This window comes from Pelmatolapia mariae, linkage group LG17 (assembly GCF_036321145.2).
Source record: "Pelmatolapia mariae isolate MD_Pm_ZW linkage group LG17, Pm_UMD_F_2, whole genome shotgun sequence".
NCBI classification, from domain to species: Eukaryota; Metazoa; Chordata; class Actinopteri; order Cichliformes; family Cichlidae; genus Pelmatolapia; species Pelmatolapia mariae.
Genome location: NC_086242.1, coordinates 38,810,963 through 38,832,045, shown reverse-complemented (window position 1 = coordinate 38,832,045; position 21,083 = coordinate 38,810,963). Strand labels below are relative to the sequence as shown.

The following is a 21,083-nucleotide window of genomic DNA, read 5'->3' as shown; positions in this document are numbered from 1 at the left end:
AGAAGTACAGACCCTGAGGCTGAATTACTAATTCAACTTCTTTCCTCAAATAAAAGTGAAAAAGTACAGCCTCTGAAATGTATTCAAAAAAGGAACGATGTATGCAAAGCCAACTGAGCCTCATGCTATATTAATCTAATAATAATAACATATATGAATATAACATATAATATTTTTTTACTTCCCCTCCAAACCTCACAGAAGTGGGACTCCTAAGACAGTCTGAGTGGGTAAAAGGATCCCAACATGTGCTGCTGTTGCTTTGAGGTTTACTGCTCTTTGTGGATTTACGCAACTGAATACAACAAGATGCAGCCCATGCCTGTAAAAAGGTAAAAAGTTGTCAGAAAAATGAATACTCAAGATCAGTACAGGTACCTCAAATTTTTACTGAAGTACAGTAACAAAGTATTTCTACTTTGTTACTTTCCACACTTGAAAATATTTGAAGTTTCTTACTACCTACCTAGATTACTACCAGAAATGTTGCAAACTCTGCAGCTATGAAAGGATTTCATGCATATCTCTGCTGTCCATAAAGATAAGACTGAGTGTATGAATGCTTGCTCCTTGTCACGGTTTATTGGCATATTTGATAAAGCTGAACCATCTTGTTTTGTGTGTTTTCCCTGTGTGACGAGCCAAACTGCAGCACTCGTGTCTTTTCATATCCCACATTAAAGAACCAGACCTAAAATGGTCTATGTTTATCCTTTGTATTCATTTTCCTGGTCAGTACAGGTAAAAGAAAAGCTTGATGTTTGCATCTGGCTTTGGATGCTGTGAGTTTCTGAGTATGTTAAATGTTGCCAGGCATGTGTCTCAATTCTGTTTTAACACTTAAAAGCTGCTTTTGTGTGTCTCAGGAGTGAACTATACACTATGGGCTGATCAGATACATTCATATGCACACACACTCAAAGCATGAGTGACTAATGCTTTCCTGCCAAAACCCTCTTCTTTCATTTTATAAATACTTTGTTTAAATATTATTCCAGCTTGTGATTTTTAACCTTCTTAACCTAACGCAAATTCTAATAACTGAGTAATCCCTCTGTTTGTCTTTCTCTCAGGGGTAAATATAACTTATTTACATGAGAGCGGAAGGTCGAATTCCCATTTTTTCTCCCTGTTCTGGCTGTATTTTTAGTTCAGAGTTTGTCTTTGGTAGGTGGAAATGTTTAATACGAGGGTGTGGAGGTGAGCTGGTGAGCAGCCACTGCACAGTAGCAAACACAGGAAACATGGGGAGAGGACTTTATGGGAAATGAGACACATGCACACACACACATATATATATATATCTGCACATGAAGTAAACGTCTTCGACTCTCATCAGTTACTTATTTGGACACGTGTTTTGTGGTTAAACTGTTTCAGTTAACAGTGACTATGTGAATCAAACAGTTCCCTGGACATTTGTCTCTCTATGACATTAACAGCTGGACTCTGTTAACACAGTAAACTCTGCCTTGCTTTTGTTTCGGGCTTCCATGTAAGCATTGCTGCTTTGACACCATAGCTGCAGCTCAGAGGGCACGAGCACCCGCACTGCTTGTGTGTTTAAGGAGCATGCTTGTGGTTTGCAGGTTGTACCTCATTAACTACACATTAAGTGTACTTAACATAACTGCTGACCATTTTTCAAAGAACTCCATCAGTTTTTAGATATAGTCAAAGCTCAAGGCAGTCCAGTTCACTTCAGTACACTGTGAAAGACAACTTGCAGGGGCTTGTAAGTTGCTTCAGACAGGTGATTAATCACAGTGAACGTTCAGGTGCTTTTAGTCTGTTGTCAAAGTTGGGTTATTTTGCAGCACTGACATGTAGTTTAGGCGCTTACAGAGTGTAATCACTCACGTCCATTTTGTATATTATCTGCTTTGAATCCAGTAGCTGCTCATGTGCTGTGATTTTTGGTAAATGACTCTTGAATCCAAACACCTCTCGTGTAATAATGGGGTGTTTTTTTTAATCACTTATTTATAGTTTTGAATCAGAGTGTTAGTTTTGAAGTAAAGACACTACAGGTGAGGGATGGATAGGAAGGAGAAATAGGAAGTGAACCAAAATGAAATGCAAAAAATAGTTCTGTTGATCCAGCCGTTACTCAGCTGACATTATGTGTTTCATGGCTCTTTCACCTTATTGCCAAATAGAAATTATTGATCATGTCAGGCTTCTTCAGTGGGCATATCATAAAAAGCAGCAGACCAATTTTAGGTGTGACTTTTATATTCATTTGGAAACAATGTTATCCGATGTGCAAAAGTCTGCAACCAGCCAACAAGCAGGATATCTGTAGTGTGGCTGCAGGTGTGCCCATGGGTGTAGGTGTGTCATGTGTAAAGAATAAAGCCTTGCCCTCACAGAAAGTGATTAAGTTGTTGCCCAACACCTTGTAGCAGGCTTGGTTGCCACTTTCTCAACTCAGACATTCTGCTGTTTAAATCCCTGCAGGTTTCTTTACACCACGTGTCCCTTGGTATCAGGACCTGGATCCAGCAGCAGCAAAATTATACACCAACAGATAATAGTGACAGTTCTACATCCTTTTTACTTTTGTTTTTGTAATTACAAAAACTGCTTCATTAGATTTATATGGTGGTCTGGACTAAGATATGCTAAGATATGCAATGTCTGTGAAGGGCTACTCACAGACATTGGCATGTGACATGTTGCCCCAGTCATGTGACTCAAAGCTGAGTTTGTTTAACTTGATACACTGTGTGCATGGAATGGAGTGTAATGGAAAGAATAATTAGCAAGGTGTCTGTCCCACAGCCATAGAGACTGGTTGGCAATTACCTGGTAACCAGTTAGCAAAAACATTAGTATGCCCAGACTGGCTGGGAGTGTTAGTGGCTGTGAAACTGACTGCTAAAGCCACAGTCATGCAGTCTGTTCACCAGGCCTGCATGACTGTGGCTTTAGCAGTTGGTGAGTGGTTGCGTGTTGTTGCTAAGTTAAACTGATGACGATTAGCTATATGGTGCTGCACAGAAAAACCTATTGCGATTGCTTTGGTTGCTAGCAGACTGTTGCAGCTGCCCGCAGTGTGCAGTGAAGATGCAGACTAGTTTGCAAACACGATTACTTGCTAAGCTGTAGTGAAACTGTGAGGAGTGTGATGCAAAGTCATGGTTGTGCCTTTTGAAATAGGTTGGTTTCAGCAGTAAGGGATAACTTTTACTTTGAATGTTACGGTTTCACAACCACGTGGTGGTTCGTTAGTGAGTGTTAACATTTTCCCTGCAAACTACAGGCGACCATGGTGATCTGCTAGTGACCAAAGCCAAGGTGGTTTTTGATGCAGCATCCTGTTTGTGACTGATGTTATGAAATGTAATGTTTTAGATTTGTAGAAAAATTGTTCAAAACAGTAAATATAAACATGTGTTGGATAAAGGAGACCTTCATCTTGAATGCTTGAGCTCCTGTACTGATAGAGAACAACAATATTACAATTAAATGCCTTTAAACACTGTTTCAACAACAAATGTTTATTTAAAAATTAACAATTTTTAAATCCTTTTTCTTGGCAGCTTTAAAGTCTTTAAAGACATTTAATAGCACGTGTCATAGTGGTTGCATTTCTGTAAATAAAGACCACGTTTCCCTTTTGTTATTTGCCGCCTCTCTGTATTATTTTTCTGGGTGTGTTGCTTTTCTTTTTGGCTTAATTTATGTGGAAGATAAAAACAATATTTCCATTCCACATTTCAGAACAATTTATCTGCACTTTATCTTAGTGAACTGATTCAGCTGCTTTCTAAGTTTTACTTCATTGTCCACAATGTAATAATAATAATAATAATAATAATAATAATAATAATAATAATACAGTATCATGGCTTGGTGTTATGCTTGTTGAAGTAATTATGCTCATAACTCAAAACCAAAGTTAGTATTTAAATCTGCATTCCTGATATGCCGATATGTCTTAGGTTAGAGCCAGATGAAGGAAAGAAAGCAAAATAAACTCTGTGTGTGTGTGTGTGTGTGCATGTGTGCATGTGTGTGCGTGTGTGTGTGTGTGTGTGTGTGTAGGTGGGAATGGTGCTTGTTTCCTCTTGTGTTTAACCAGGAGATTGGGGAGGGTTATTAAAAAGGCACAGTCCTTATTTAAAGGAGTTCAATGCAGCGAGTTGAAGAAAAGCTCTCATTGAAATTCATGGCTTAGCACCTATAGCACTGTGGTTTGAGCAGAGCAGTGAGAGACACACAGCCAGCGGCTGACAGATTTCAATTAAAATGGCATTTACAAGAGATGGATGGAAAAGTGGAGGGAGGGGGGCGATGGTTAAGGGGGGGCTGCTTTTTTTCTTTTCTGGTGGAGAGCCTCTTTGCTCCAGTTTGTAAAGAAGATTTCTTCACATCCTATTTCTCCAAGTCAGAAAATGAGACAAGTTCGACTGTTTGGAACCAGTTGCTGAATTCCCTTGGTTAGGGTTAGTTTTACAATTTTCTGGGTTAGCAAAAACAAAGTTTGATGTCATCTTTGAAAAATGAAAAGGATGTTTTGCATAGAGGTTTTTTTTTTAAACATTTTGGAAGTATTTCCTTAACTGAAACCACTAAATAGACTTTAACTGTACCCAAGGCACTGCAGATGGCAAGCTGCTCTGTTAGCTAGTCTGCAACCGGGTTTTCTTTGAGGAGGAAACTGTAACAATATAAACTGTTTAATCTGTTCCTGTTTGATATCCCAGATTTCAAAGCTTTTATTTAAAAGTGTTCTTTAAAGTGGAGATTGTTTTTGTTTGTTTGATTTCTTTTATGGGTGGTTTTCTGACTACTGAACTGGAAACTTGTGTTTGTGTATGCGTGTGTGTGTGTGTGTGTGTGTGTGTGTGTGTGTGTGTGTGTGTGTGTGTGTGTGTGTGTGTGTGTGTGTGTGTGTGTGTCTTTGTGAGGATTGGCAAGCTACTATAATTGTGGGGACCAACAGTCACTAATGGGGACAAAATGCCCGTCCCCACGAGTTTGAAGCCATATTTGAGGTTCAAAATGTGTTTAGTGTCAGAGGGTTAGGCATTCACTTTTGATGGTACTTTGCACATGTGCAGTAATGTATACAATTACATGCTACTGGACATGTAGATGTCAAATAACTGAAATTTTTTTCCACAGTTCTTAAAAAAACAGTGACACAATATTCCCAGCTCAATGAAGTGAACAGAATTTTTATAATTTATAAGCTTAGCAGAAGCTAAAAGCTTATGGCTGAAATCCTTGTTATGTTCACCAGTTTTGTGGGATGTACAGAAAGCATGACAAAATTTCAGGCTCAGGGTTAATGTTAGCCACCAAACCTCCCGGACTATTTAATGTTTCTCTGCCTAAACAAAACATGAATTACTCTCTTATAACCCACAACCAGCATAGCTGACCAGTTTTACTCATTAAAGTATACAGAGGTTGAGTCAGGAGGAAGGAACAAGGCATATATGGGCAAGGACTGATAATAAGTAATGCAATGATACTGGACCAGCTAACCCAGTGAGAGGGTCTATGTGCAATGCATTTGGGAACTATGGATGTGCCATTGAGACTGGATGCATCACCACCTGGTACGGCAACAGTACCGCTTACAACCGCAAAGCTCTCCAGAGAGTGGTGCGGTGCTCTGAACGGATAATTGGAGGTGAGCTTTCCTCCCTCCAGGACATCTACAGGAAGCGGTGCCTGAGGAAAGCGTGGAGGATCATCAAGGACTCCAGTCACCCCAGCCATAAACTGTTCAGACTACTTCCATCAGGAAGGAGGTTCTGCAGCATCCGGTCCCGTACCAGCAGACTGAGAGACAGCTTTTTCCATCAGGCCATCAGACTGCTGAACACGTCATAGACACCTCACCCTCACTTACCAGAACTTCAACATTATGCACTCCATACTGTATATAAATGCCACTTGGTTTGCACATTTCCAACTGCCAACCTCTGTATATTTTATTTTATTGTTTATTCTATTTAATTTTTAAAATATGTATATACACACACACACACACACACACACACACACACACACACACACACACACACGTAGATATACATATTTAGTATACACATTCAGTAATGCACATACACTCTTATATTCTACATATATTATTCATATAATTCTTAGATTTAGCCATTCTTATATCTTGGTTGTTCTTATGTTATTGTATGTTTGCACACCTCTGTTGCTTGTGGAGCTCACACACAAGAATTTCACTCACATGTACTGCACCAGTGTACCTGCACATGTGATGTGACAATAAAAGTGATTTGATTTGATTTGATGAGTAGAAAGCCAACATCAACAATGACCAAGAAGCACCTAGTTGCTCAGTGCAGTAACTTCAATGGCCGAAAGCTACTATGAAAGCTGGAGATCTTGGGGCTAGAGCGCATTGGAAAAAGTATGGAATTAATGATCCAGCCCTGATAGAAGAGAGCAGTGGAACTGAAATACTACCAGAGTAATCCTAGGAGCACTTGGGTTTAGGTTTAAGGATGCAGGAGGCGCCCAATGGAGAAGAAGGTTGGAAGTCAAAATCAGGGAAGGAGATTATCTGGTTAACTGAGGTGCAGAAGGGCATCATGCAGAAGGTCCTGGATGAAAAAGACATACAAAAAGATACAGATAACTGAAACTGCCAAACAAAGGGTCACAGCTCTGGCCACAAGCTGAAGAGATATGCTAGAGAAAAAAAAGTGCTTTCTATCTATTCTAACATTCACACACATATATATTCTGATGGATGCATCAGAGAGCAACTTGGGGTTAGTATCTTGTCCAAAGACATGTGGCATGCAGACTGGAGGAGACAGGGATCAAACCACCACCCTTCCAATTACTAGCTGACCTGCTCTACCACCTGAGCTACGCCACCCCGAGGAGCTTTGATTTCCAAAGATCCATTCAGGGTGTACTCTCATTTACAAAGGATCACACAAGGGCAGACCCACCCAGAGCTGGAAGAACATCTGAGGGAAAGAGTTGTCACATCAATGGCTGGTGGACCTAAGAGCAGACATCCAACAACACGTCTCTGCAATGAAGATCTGGAGTGCACCAGGACCTGACATGATCCATGCCTACTGGCTGAAGAAGCTAAACAACACTCCATAATTGCCTGGCAGCACAAATAAGGAGGCAGCTTATACCAGATACTCATGGCTGGCTCACACAGGGTAGAACAATCTTGATCATGAAGCTCCAAAGGGTGCAACATCATTAAGCTACCTGCTGATTACCTGCCTCTCCACAATATGGAAGCTCTTCTTAGGCATCATAGAAACCAAGCCAAGCAGGTATATGAGTCAATTCATGAACATAGTTCAGATACTGAAAATAACACCAGAGAGCCGAAGCACAAACTTAAAAAACTGGTTGATGGTACATCAGGACACTAAGACCAGGCAGACCAGTCTGAGCACCACTTGAACTGACTACAAGATAGCATATTACTCAGTGCCCAAAACATGGATACTGGAGTTCTTGGCACTGTACAAGACAAATAGTCCACTAATAGCATTCATCAGGAACTCCGTGGGACTCAATGAAGATGAACATACACCCTACCAGTCAACAGATACCCATCTGGAATAATAAGCTGGTCACAGGAGGAAATAAATGCCACTGACATCAAGACCAAAACACCTCAAAATGCTCTCGCATCTTCAAAGTCTTACCCAGAGGTTCTATGAGCAATGGAAAGCGAGAGGGCCACGATTAGTGAATGATGATCCCCGAGATGAGTTGTTCCAGAAATGCCTCGGGCAGCTGAAGCTAGAAAACGATGAGGAAGACGAAGAGGAACTATCATGCACGGCCAAGCCCTTGCATGGGATATCTATCTGTACAAAGGAGAAGTGGCTGTCATCAAGAAATCCAACCAGTGGTTAGGAAACCAGTGGCCACTAAATGTAATGCCAGTAGTGCTGCCAGTGAGCAATGGTCATGTTTTTGTTAAATAAGTGGATATCAATTTACTGCTTAATATTAGGTGTTTTTTACACAGTGGAGAATTAAATGAGTGGATGAAGATGAGAACTTTGATCTTGATATTTTTTAGTGTTGACTGACCAAACTAAGTCTAATCGTTTTTATCTATCAGGTGTCCAGTTTGAACCTAGAACATTGAGTAACTGACAAAAGAAATTCACTTTAAAAAGGTGTTTCTATTAATCTCATGGGATTTATAAATATAGTTCAGTCAGAAAAGACACATTTGAAATGATCATCGTCATTCCCCATGAACATGCCACACATTCGAATAGAGGAGTAATGAGTAGTTATCCACTTGGAGCGACAAAGTGAAGGTGGGTGTTGGTGGTGTGGGTGGATGTAGAAACATGTCAGGGAAATGTCTTTTTTATTGTGAACTGGCTGCTAAATTGGGAGGGGTGTGTTTGGTACATAATGTGAGCATACTGGGGCGAACACAGTTCAACTGACAGACCCAACTAGCTCCCAGACTCCATTTATGTCGTATTTGTATAGGTGTTTCACATTATTGAAACTTTAACATCACATTTGCTCTACAGTTGAATTGAGCTGTCAAATGTGTATTTGTCCCTAGTGGGGAGATCGGGTTGTGAGACTGGCTGTCAGCATCACCTCATTCCTCATCACCCTCAAAGGAAACGGGGAGGAGAGTAACTCGGAGACTCTAAATTATCCCACTCTGCATCCCTCTCTCGCCTTTCTTCTAACATTCTTTTTCCACATTCCTCTCGTCTTTCTTCAGTTTGTCTCCCTCTATCCATCTCTGTCTTTCACTTCATTCCTTCCTTTTTTTCTGTCTCTGATTGTACTTTGCCAGCCAGACTTTTGGGCTTTGGGGTGTAACGCTGCAAGAGTCAGGTTGTAATAACATGGCTGTGATATGCTTGGACCTCATCTGGAGTCAGACCTCCTGAGAGAGCAGGAGAGGGATGTGAGGACTGCTGGATAAAGAGAAGCAGAGAGGTGAAAGAGAAAGACAGACAGAGGATAATAAAAGAGACAGAGGAGAGCCTGTGTGAGAGGCGAAGGCTATCCTGGGGGCTCTTACAGGGCCACGAGGATGTGTCTCAGTGTTTTGTCTGGACCTTCTGGGGCTCCCAGCGAGGACGTTCAGTAGTTGTAAACCTGCTGACCTTCTTTGTCTAAACAAAGCTGCACACTGAGCTGGAAAGAAGAAAGGTCAACACTTTCTTTACCTTTTCACTGCTAAGTGAAGAAATGCAGTCACAATTGGCACAGGCAGCACATATCATTGTTTTTTGGTGTGTTTTATTCACTTCAAAGCACCACTGACTCCACAGGTCAGAGGTCAGGTCAGATATATATATATATTTTTTAAATGCATTAATATTCTTTATGCCTTTGAAAAAGCACATTGGTTAAGGGACGTTCAGTCATGCTTTCAGCTGTGTGTGTGTGTGTGTGTAGTTTTTTTGTTATGCCCACATAAACAGCTGATCTGAATAACTTCTGCAAATATCGCCTAACTATACTCACAAGGAGTGAAAGTCTTTGTTTGTAGTTCAGACTGCATGAGCCACTCAAGATGTTTGTAAAAAATGCTGTTAGGTTGCTTTATCAGAAATGTTCAGTTAGCTTTTATGGATTTTGACTTCTTCTTACGGTTGTGTTTATTCACCTAACTGTTCCATTATTGGTGCAACTTTTTTTAAAATGGGAATTGATTCAACTATTATCATTTTCTCATATGGGTTTAAAAAAACCCTTTGTTTTATTTTCATACACTTATTATAGTTTTAACGTCTTAAGATCTGGTCCATCAACCTCTGCCGTTTTTCACCAGTAACCCATGCAGCACACTGAGTGTGTCAGTGAGCTGTAGGCTTAGCCAGTCAGCCTAACCCCCTCGTCATGTTGGCCACAGTTCGCGCCCGCAGCTCTGTTTGCTGTTTTAGGCTCAATTGTGCTGACTGCCGGGCCTGTGTCCGTCTTCTCCCTCTCTCTCCATTTATTTGACTTCTCCAAAGTTTAAACCGGTTGTAGAAACAGTGCTTTCTTATGAGTTTAGTTTTCAAATAAGATCTATGCATGCTTTGGCATATGTTCAGAGCTTTTTACCCTCTAGCATCATTGGTCTGCTAATTTTATGAGTTGTACAGGGTCCAGATTTGGCTGCATGTCAGTACCAGCCAATCTGGCTGAATTATATGATGTGAGGTGGATTTGGTTTTACTCTTTGTCAGCTATGTAAATGTATATGTAAGTGTATGTTCCTCTACATGCATGAGTGTTTTTGATTTTGCACTTTGATTGAATAGTCAAATTAAGAGTGTACAGTTAAAAATCAAGGGATCTCTCTGGGGAGAGTGGCACAATAATAAAGTATTTAAAGTGCCCTTGGGCCTTATTTGCCATGGGGACCAGACATCAGTGGTGCGTATCACTGAAGTGCTACAGTTTAATATTAATGTCATTCCTGATGACTCAAAGGATTCACAGTATTCACATGGCAGCCATACTAAGCATGGGAAGCTCAATCCTGCTCATAAATGCGTTAAAATATGTTGAAATTTAAAAACGAATGTAATCATAACAGGTCACTTCTGCTGTAGTGAAAGTTTGCCTGTGTGTGCTTGAAGGCAGAGCTTCCTTCTGTTATTATTCATTCATTATCACTCGCATTTCAGGAGAATAAAGACTGTTCAACAGTTATTAAGTGAAAGGAGTCATATGAGCAGCCAGCCACTAAAAATCTATGCAAGAAAAACAACTTCTTACGAGGATGAAACAAACTGTTCTTTCAAACTGAAGCCCCCTATCAAATTTTCAACTTCTGTTTTGTAGAGAAAGTCAGTTGATTGTGACACAAACCCAAACGAATTCCCCATTTCTTGCCAGAGCTCAGTGATATCTTTGGCTGGCGTTTTCCTCACTACTTGATCCTCCATCCTCTGCTTCTTTGCTTCCTCCCCTGTCCTATTTCACATATTCTTGCCACAATGTGCTCTGTAAATCACCAGGAGTAGACTAAGAGCACATCAAGCAGACCTCTGTGATTTAACGAATGGATGAACGGACTAGAACAAAGAAATAGTAAGTGCTGACAAGAAAAAGCCTTAGTGGAAGCTGAGATGGGTCAAACATTGACATGTAGACTTTAATTGGTCCTGATGAAGACGTGTCGAGATTCTACCGTGTGTGAGAATGAGGTTTCAGATAGCATCATTCTGGCTCGTAGCATTAGGAAAGAAAAGCAGCGGTTTAATGACCCTTGGCTGTTCAGCTCACCCTGAAGATTGGGCTTGCTGTCACATATAACACATCTAACAGAGAAACCACAGTTCTTCAGTTACAAGTCTCCTTGCTGTCTCCTTTTAATACTGCGGCTGACCTGCCGTGTGTGATTACTGCACCCTGTGGGATTTTTACAGCTGTGATTAAGGATGTAACGATGATGAAGTTGGTGAAGGATGTCAGCAGAGGAATCGGGATCGTCAGCTAGACAGCTAAAAACCACCTTATATGGGTTTAACACTCAAGGCTCCTTTTTGCATTTTGTAATATGTCATGTGTTTATGGTCTGTTACTTCCCCGGCGGCCCAGTCTAATAACAAAATGTGAAAAAGCTACTTTTCTCCTCCAAGTGAAAAATAGATATATATATATATTTAAGAGGATTGTATTGTAAAATCTCCTTGGTTCTCTGGGGAACATTTGTTTTCATTGTGACAGCTCAGCAAAGTGGAAATTAGACCACATGACTATAACATGTGATAATGTGTTAGAAGGGTCACTTTAATTCAACCATATTAACCATAAACCATGATTTGTTTCTAGAATGAACATAGTTGTGTAAACCTAACTAAAGACAGAAAAGGAACTAAACTAAAAAGAATCTAAAATAATGTATGATAAAATGACTAAACACTGTGATGATATTAACATCAAGTTTGGAAAATGGGTTCAGTTATGTACACGTTTTCCCTACGAGACAAAAGCTCAGGTTTCATACTGCAGTCCCATCTAACCTTCAGTTTCAATGAGTGGCCAATCAGAGGAAAGTAGTTTCAAATAGTGGATTTCATTAAAGCTAAAAAGGCTTGTTTCAGACTGATGAGCTGATCAGGACTGTCCTCTCGCTTCTGTATAATCAGGTAAAAAAGCTTTCTTTATGTAAAGTGTTAAATATTCTCCGTGTTCCCACCCAGATGGAATGAACTGCATGAACAAGGACCACGGCTGCGCCCACATCTGCAGGGAAGCTCCCGGGAAAGGCGGCGTGTCGTGTGAATGCCGTCCTGGCTTTGAGCTGGCCAAAAATCAGAAAGACTGCACATGTATGTATCACATTTGACCTTCACTTACCCAAACCGACGCACACAGTGTCCGTGTCATTGTCAACTCACTGACACAGCATGCCTTTTAAGTCTACATACATTTTTGCATAGATGTGTGTTTGTCTGTGAATGTTTAGTCGGCAGGCTTGTCGTTGTATTTTACAATTCACATGACAGCAAGGTATTAACACTTTGTTTTATAGACCTGATTTTATTGAGGTGATGTATTAGTGCGACGAAGGATCAAAATGTTCCTGTTATAAACATCTGCAATAGCAATGAATGCACCAATTCCACTGGGCCTCCCGTGGTAAAATATACGGTTGGACATTTAATACCAAAATCAGTTAAGCGTTTCAAGCCAAGCTGAAGGTGCTGAAGGATTCAGTGGAGCGATTTCATGTCCTTTTGCAACTCAATTCCTGTTTCTCACTCTTCGCACCTAGAGCCTACAGCCCTGGAATTTTGGGCTGCTGTTTTTGATGGGGGAAAGTGAGCTTTCACTTACAATGTTTGGCAAATCATCTCGCTCTACTTTAAGGCAGTGAGAGTGTTAAGATTTTTAAAAGCCTCAAAAAAGCTCTAATGTTTCCCCCACTGTGGTAATATTTCATTAGCGGCAAGGGACCCGGTGCTGTGCTGGCCTGTTGAGCATGGCAGCAGTGGACGGTAGTAAATGAGTGATGAAAGAACTGGCAGACTGCAAAGCCTCCAGCATCACACATACAGAGGCACAGACCTCACTTTCCTCTGTCATCCTTATGCCTGTTAATCGCATTTCCAGTTGTCTGTGTTTGATATTCTTAATCGACACAGGATGAAGAGTCTTAAGGATCTAAGTTTTTCTATTTACACTTGGTTTTTGTGACCTGTGAACACCCGGCAAAATAGGAGGACCTGAAAATGTTGGAAAAATGATAACATAGGAATTCATAGGTGATTGTTTTTATGTTCCAAGGAACAAAAGCTGAAACTGAATTTCTCTGCTAGATACTAAGAATAGACACTGTTCCTGAGTACTACAGGAAGATGTCTCTTTACTTTCCCTGAATGGTTAATGACCAAACTCAAGCCTTTGGTCTTGTATAGAGTTTATTCAGTGCACGTAAGTAATCACTGTTTGGTCTGTGAAGCTTCATCCAGGTCATCGTAGTCTAAGGAGCTTGGAAAGAAAAGTGTCTGGACATTTTTAAGTTTCTTGAAGACGTTTCACCTCTCATAACCAAGTGACTAGGTGGAGGATCAATAGGGGGTCCATGACCCCCTTGGGGACACTCCCATAGGGCTTAAATCTGGGACTCTCCACCAATTGCTCTTAAAACTGAAGAAGCTTCTCGGATGAAACGTCTTCAAGAAACTTGAAAAAGTCCAGACGCTTTTCTTTCCAAGCTCCTTAGGCCCTGGCAGCAGCCAGGATGGCAATCACCAACACAGTCAGTTCTTCCAGTGCCCATATTGAGACAAAGCTCCTGTAATAATACTTGGTGCAAATAAGAAGGAGGTACTCTGATGTTATTGTGGAGCCATAAAGTTAGCTTCCATCCAGGCTGAGGTGGATGAAAGAGTAAAACATATCAGATCTTAACACAGAGCTTTACTGTTAGTTTCTATGCACAGTAAATATTGCTGCATCTGAACGTTGATTGCTGATTTATTATTTGCTGCTGAGGGCCGAGGAACAGAAACCTGACCAAACCCTAACCGCTGCTATTTTAGATAATATGAGTGAGCCAGCTTCTTCAGTCTGAACTTGAAACCTGAAACATCGAAGCTGTTTATTACACTAAAGAATTTTCTTCAGAATTTTCCCTGGTGTTGATTTTTTTTAAAGGCAGACAAATATTGATGGTTTCTTGTTTTTTGTGTGTATTTGTATTTAAAATGTTCGGTCATTTCAGAAACAGCAACATATAGAAACTGCTATGGAAATGACTTGAACATGATGCTCAGTTTCCTCTCCGTCCGTTAGGTCTCTCTCTCTCCTCCATGTCTTTATGCTTCAGTTTCCCCATGCGTTTTCTCTCTCGCCCTTTTTGTTCCACCATAATAACTTTTCGCTCCCTCTCTTTTTTACTTGTTCTCCCTTTTCTGCTACCATCCAATCTAATTCCCACTCAGTGTATTCTCCTCATCCGTTAGCTCTCTCTCTGTCCTCTCACTCACGACTTGTTGACCAGCATAAGTTTGATTGCGTCAGCACAAATGACCGGAGATCAGTAATGTAAACAAATATAGACAAATAAACAAGTAAATTAACATTGGCACTGTATTATAAACTCTAAAGAGAACTGATGTCTGTGTTATCTTCAGTGACCTGTAACTATGGAAATGGCGGTTGCCAGCACACATGCAACGACACAGACACAGGGCCTGTGTGTGGCTGCCACCAGAAGTATGCCCTGCACTCAGACAGCAAGACCTGCATTGGTGAGTGACAGCCACCGTGGCTTCCCAGTTTCTCCACACACACCCCGAAGCTCTCACAGCTGCCTGACTGTAACATCTGCTGTATAATGGAAGGCCTCAGACAGTTTTATAGCTTAGAACAAAGAGTAACATGTAAGGGGGGTTGGAGTTGGTGAGTCAACAGACAGATCAGCTAAAAGTTCTTCCCCGCATACTGCCTCAGCCTTACCGTACTTAAACTCTGTGAACACAAGAGAGCGAGGAAGCTTTTCACACAGACCTTAAAAAAGACAATGGATTCAAAGCTTTGATGAGAATTTCTACTAATGTTTTGGGCTTCGACAGGAAGGGAACAATACATGTACAGTTAATCATAGTTGGAGACCTGACTGTGACTCATACTGCCAGGACTACTTAAAGTTTTCAGGTCATTTGCCAAACTTACTGTGAATTTATAATATACTCAACTCTTTGGGAATCATATCTGAAAATGTTGTTATCCCAGACTAAATTTAGTTAGCATAGTTAGAACAACTGACTCTGTCAATGATGGTTTATATAAATAAGAAATGTGATACTGTAAGATTAAATATGCTTGTGTGAGAGTAAAAGTTCATTCATTATTTAGTCTGAATGCCATTTTTTATTGCACACACACACACACACACACACACACACACACACACACACACACACACACACAATAAGACAAGAGAGAATATAGTGTAACAAATTAAATTAACTGTGCTTTTTTTTTTATAATTGAAGAAGCACAAATAAATGTTTTTTTTCCAAAAACATGTAAAATGCAAATGAAAAATTCAGTGCAATGATTTTCAAACCTGCCCAACTCTGCTACTGTATCCAAGCTTAACTTATTTAGGAAAGCTAAAGTTTGTATTTATTAAACATGCCAGCAGTAACATGTCAGGACCGAGGAAAGAGTGGTGACATATTTTAAACATATATTGAATAATAATCACATTCATTATATCAGAAGTAATGAGCTCAGTCAGCGAGCAGCAGGGAGCCGTTTCTGCTCACACAGATCATTTGTACACATCCTGGTTCTTGCTTAGAGGAGATTAATTTTCATCTCACTAGCTCTCCAATCAGTAAAGCATGAATAAGGCATTCCAGGTATGTGAAGCCATTCAGAGCTTTTCCACCACCTTCTTACTGTTGACTTAAATTTAAGAAACTTTGCTAAACCTGAAAGCAGTTTTCATCACTGCAACCTGGCTCTTGTTGTAGTTTAAGTATATGGGTACAAGTGCTACTGTTACACACATGATCACTTGTATTTTTGATCGTCAGATTAAATATTCTAATAATCATCAGGGTCCTCAGTGTACTTAAATAAATGTCGCTACTGTAAGGATTTGCAGTAGGACGTGAAGGTGGCCTCTCATGATTCTCAAACACTTTTCATGGTAAATTCTTGTGTTGGCTAGTTTTGACTGTGAGCTGCGCAGATATTCCAGTGTCTTACAGTACGGAATAAACAAAGTTTTCACTGTTTGCACAAAGGAAATGGCACACTAGATACAGTCCTGTAAAATGACCATTCTTGTGTAATATTTGTGAGAATTATTTAATTTTGGGGAGTGAATTATTAAGCATAGTTAGTCTTTTCAGTTGCTGTTCTTAGTTATTTAAAGTTTTAAGGAAGCTCAGAATAAATGAGAGCAGAGACCATCTGTTCAAGTTAAATTGGTGCTTAAAGAGCTGCTGATCAAAACGAATGACAATATCCCAGTCAGCTAAAGAAAATAGGACAAAAACCAGGCGTTTGTGTGTATTATGAGATGGAGGTTGACATCCAAAAGCTGGCAGCTCCTCTTATTTGGAAAGTTAAGGATAGCAAAATGAACAGAGTCTTATGTGGCTGTTTGGAACTCCAGAAAAGGTCAAATTATGTTTCCAGACAGAAATCCTTGGATTATTAGCAATCAAGTTCAGAGCTTTGGATGAGACTGTGTATCTATGTGACTATGGCTCACAAGTGGTTTTTAACTTGTATTTGGACAGCTGAGCCTCAGTGAACACAACACGCATACATCAAGGAGAGGTTAAAACCTAAAGTGTGATTTCATATTTGATGTTACAGATGAGCTGATGAGTTTATGGTCAGTCATGTCTGTGAACACTGGTGAACACATAATTATCTGATGTCATTTTGATGGCTGTGTTTGAACACTGGACACACCTGCATCCCTCTGCCTCACTGTCTCTCAGCCTTAACACTGGAGCAGGTTGCTGTGCTGCTCTTCAGCAGCGCCGGGTTTTGATTGCCACTAACCCTTTTTCCTTCCAGCTGCTCTGAAGAACTGGAACACTCGATGAAGAAAAGGCTGTGAAGAGGAAGCAAAATGAGAGCGGGAACACTTCTCTCCCTCTTTTCCCAGTGTCTTGTGTGTTTTCTCTCTCTCTGTCTGTCTGTCTCTCTCTTCATTTTTTGATCAAAGCAAGGACCCCTCTGTCTGAGTGTCCCAACTGCTTTATGGGCCTACCTTTAACCCCCACCCCCTTTGACCCTTTCTATATAGCGCTACTCCTCTGTTCCTTCTTCCTCCTCCCTCCTCCTGCTTTCTGGTGATAGTACCTGATTGCCTGTCTTGTCTGAGCAACCATGTTCAAACCGAATCAGGTGGACACGGGGATTAATCCTCAGTGCACGAGAGGAAAGAGTGACTATGGGTTGGGGGACCTTTTGTTAGACTCTGTGGTTAAAAATGGAAATCTCAATTGCAGCCTGATCTTAGAGAAAGCTCCCATAAAAGCAAAGCTAACCTTCTCCTCCAGCTCTCTCGCTACCTCCTCACCCTCCATCTCCGCACTGAAATGACAAACAACAGACTGGTTAAAAACCAAAGTCCCTGCAACTCCATCCACATCCACTTGTACCTGTTCTTGCTCCATACATGTTAACCAAGGAAAAGGGACTTGGAGGGTTCACCCATCCTCACTTTATTACCTGCCATTCCTGCTGCATGCGTCGCTCACATGCCACATCGACCATTTGTCTTTCACTAATCTGTCTGGCTGTTTGTTTGCTTGCTCAGCTGCATAGGAGAGCCTGTAATTCACTTTTGTTCTTTTTTCTTTCAATTTTCTTTCTTTTTTAATTGAAGGACTTTTCTTTTGCTGCTGCTGTTGTTTTTAGCAACACTGGTCCTTCTGTTTCGTCCCCAGTGCATTGGTTTTACCATTTCCTCCTCGCTGTAGTAGTAGAGTGGTTCAATTCTTCCCACTCCTCATTCTTTGTAGGTCTGGCTCTCTAAAGCAACTCCCCTCTCTATGGGACTTCGACCACCACTTAGTCCCATAGACTCTTTAGGGATGAGTGGCTGGGACCTCTCTCCCTCAACCCCTTCTAAACCTGTCTGACACATCCACATCCACTGTGTCTCCCACTCTGACAGATTATTTCACACAAGAGATGGTATGCAGCAGCTCTTGCTTCGGCACTCACACACATTCACATAACTACATTTTATCCACTAGCTCAGCACCAGAAAAGCCTCCATTCATCCCTGAGTGTGCTTCAGAGAGCCCTCCACTTTGTCCATCATGTGCCTGAGAGGAGAGGGAGAAAATGGTCGCAGGCTGAGGCAGACGTTAATTGCCCCCTTATCTATGCCCCTTTCCCCCATCCCCACCTCATAAGACCGAGCATGTACATCCAAGGCCTGTCCTTTTTGAAGCGAGTGGCGTCCATTCACACAGATGCTCATTCAGGCCTTAATGGCTCAAGCCCAATAAAAGACCACCTCCCTCTCCTACCCATCGCCAAACTTACCATCCCCAATACAGCACATGCATGCCCCTTTAACAGCCATCCGACTGCCTTCTTCCACCCCCACCCCACCTCCGCTGCCCAGCTTTTGGGAATGTGGTTTTTCCAGCGTTGACTGTTAAAGCCAGTTGTGACATGTGCCATAGACAAACAGGCAACCAGCGCTGCCCCCAGACTACCTCCTCCTGGTTTTTTGTTTCTCTGCATGCTCTCCTTACACCCCCTTCAAACCCCATCCCTTCAGACCTCCTTCCTTCATATAGCTCTCCCACTGTGGGGCATGATGGGACTGTTTTTTTTTCTTCTTTCTCTGCTCTTCTGTGTTTTTCATTCCCTCTCAATCATCTCATCATTGCTCAGTTCTTCAGGCAATTCCTTCCACCCTGCGACCTCTTGTGCATCACTCTTTCTGCTCTTTCTTGTCATCCCTCTCGTCTCTGTGCCCACGTTTAAGGCAGCTTGTCTCGAACATGTTCCACGTGTGACTTCCTCTCCCTCTCTTTCTCGTATCCCTCCATCCTAATGTGAGGAAATCATTGCTGACAAAGCATGGCTGTTTGATATGAAAGACAGAAACTCCATCAAAGAAATAAACCCCGATCCCACTGTTCATCCCAACCCCATCCCACCCCTAAAACCCCACACCGCTATCATTAAACAAAACAAATCTACTCATATGTGGGCCCTGAAGCTCCTCCCCTTCCCTACCTATTGTCTACCTACCGCTTCATTTTGAAAGCTCCACACTGATACTGATCATTTTCATTTTATTTTGTTTTGTTCTTTTAATTTGCTCTGGGGGTTCATCATTTGTTTGGGGATTAACACTCTAACAGGGATTTTGGCGCCTCTTCATCGCTTCTTGCTTCTTGGCTTTGGTTTTTTGCTCAAACGCCAAGAGGGGCTGAAGGTCTGGTCATTTGGGCTTCTCATTAACCTGCTGCTCACTGTTTGTCCCCTTGTTACTTGTGTTTTAGAGAAAGATGAGGCTGCAATTGAGAGCTCTGAGTTCAATGCCACGTCAGTAGCTGATGTGGACAAGCGGGTGAAACGGCGGCTACTTATGGGTAACTCTTTTCTTCCTCTTTCTATGTGTTGCTATGGCGCTTGTGCTTGTATTCCCGACTCTACTCCTATCCGCGCCCTTCTCCTTCTCCTCTCTAACTAAATTTTATCAAGAGAAAATTGGAAACCCTTCGGGGCTCACTGCATCTACCCCCACAGTCACAGTTTGCTTTATTTTTTTTCTCATATCTGATGAGATTTAAAAACACGGGTAAAACAAGTCTTACTGAATAACTCTACTTTTCAAACCTCTGGAGGCCTCGAAGGTTTTCTCAGTGACTAACATTTACTTTCCCAGTTATACTCCAAATGTTTTGTTTTCCACTTCCTGTATTTCTGATTACTGATGCTCCAAAACAAAAGGCTTTATAGAAAAATAAAGGTCATAGACCCAACTTTCCCCATGTTGACAGACGTGTAGCATAAAAGGTTCCAGCTGTACTTAGCAGAACGTTCTCATAAGCGTAGCCATCGAAGAGGTAAGAGGCTGTGAAAGGTGCGGGTGAAACTGTGTGTAGCAGCCAGATCCCTGGTTCACATTGATGGTTCAGTGATGGTTTGTACCACTTTATGAGGATGTATCCATCTATTCCACCTTTAAATTTATTGTAGATCAGTGTCTGTGCTATTGGTGAAAATTTTGGAGCCACTAATCTTAATCCCAATTGTAATTAATTGCAAAAACACCAAGGGTGGGCTAAAAACATCAAACTATGATTGAGTTAATGAAGGTTTGGAGCCTATCATCAAGCGTGGTGACTTTAACGCCTTTAAAATTGTTTTCACGGAATGAATTAATGACTTTGTAGCACCTCAGTCAATCAGACTTTCACCAAATCAAATGGGTGGATCAGTCAAGATGTGCCTTTTCTGAAGCAACACATTTCTACTCTAATTAAATGCATGGGGTCCTGCTGTCACCAAGTGTCCTGTATACTCTGTGGTCCATTAAAACATGTTTCAAACTTACACGCGTTTTCTTTAAGCAGGTTCTGGCCACTGTGACTTGAAGAAAGGATGGAAAATTGGGTTTCGCAGGCTTCCTCATTCCTCTTTAGCTTTTCTTCCATTTTCTCTCCACTCCCATTCATCTTTTTACCAAATATTTTATTTGCTCACATTCTAAACCTTGCTTCATCTCTTGTCATATCAGCAAGCCTCCTCTTCTGATTTTGCCCCAAAAGTAGTGTTACAGGTTTGCTGAAAGTCTGTCATGTATGCCACGCTGGAATGGCACAAACCTCCCAACAGAGAAATACGATTCTGTAAAAAGCAGCGCCTCTAATTCATTCATGTTATGTGTAATAAATATCTACTCTTTCCTTTTTTGATGCCTAGCTGGTTGTCAACAAGATCTTCCCATTTTAGCTTTTAACCATTAACCATATCGGGTGGACCAATAATAACTATGCAGCAGACTCCCATAAGAGCTGAAATAAGTCGTATTGGACAGCTCCATGTCCAAAGTCTCTATTGAGACAAGATTTACAGCAAACAGCAGGTGACACATGTGTTATCTA

The 21,083-nt window shown here is 41.2% G+C and overlaps 1 protein-coding gene across 2 annotated transcripts in view; it reads left to right on the top strand.

The window, feature by feature from the left end:
• The window catches only part of scube1 (signal peptide, CUB domain, EGF-like 1), a 122,064-nt gene that overhangs the window by 53,755 nt on the left and 47,226 nt on the right, over positions 1-21,083 (top strand). Inside the window, exons 5-7 of one of the 2 annotated variants that reach the window (XM_063500512.1) lie at positions 12,165-12,293; positions 14,604-14,720; positions 19,476-19,565. In XM_063500512.1, the coding sequence (XP_063356582.1) occupies positions 12,165-12,293; positions 14,604-14,720; positions 19,476-19,565 (336 nt within the window). The remainder of the gene's footprint in view (positions 1-12,164; positions 12,294-14,603; positions 14,721-19,475; positions 19,566-21,083) is intronic. The other variant, XM_063500511.1, reaches the window with a different exon arrangement.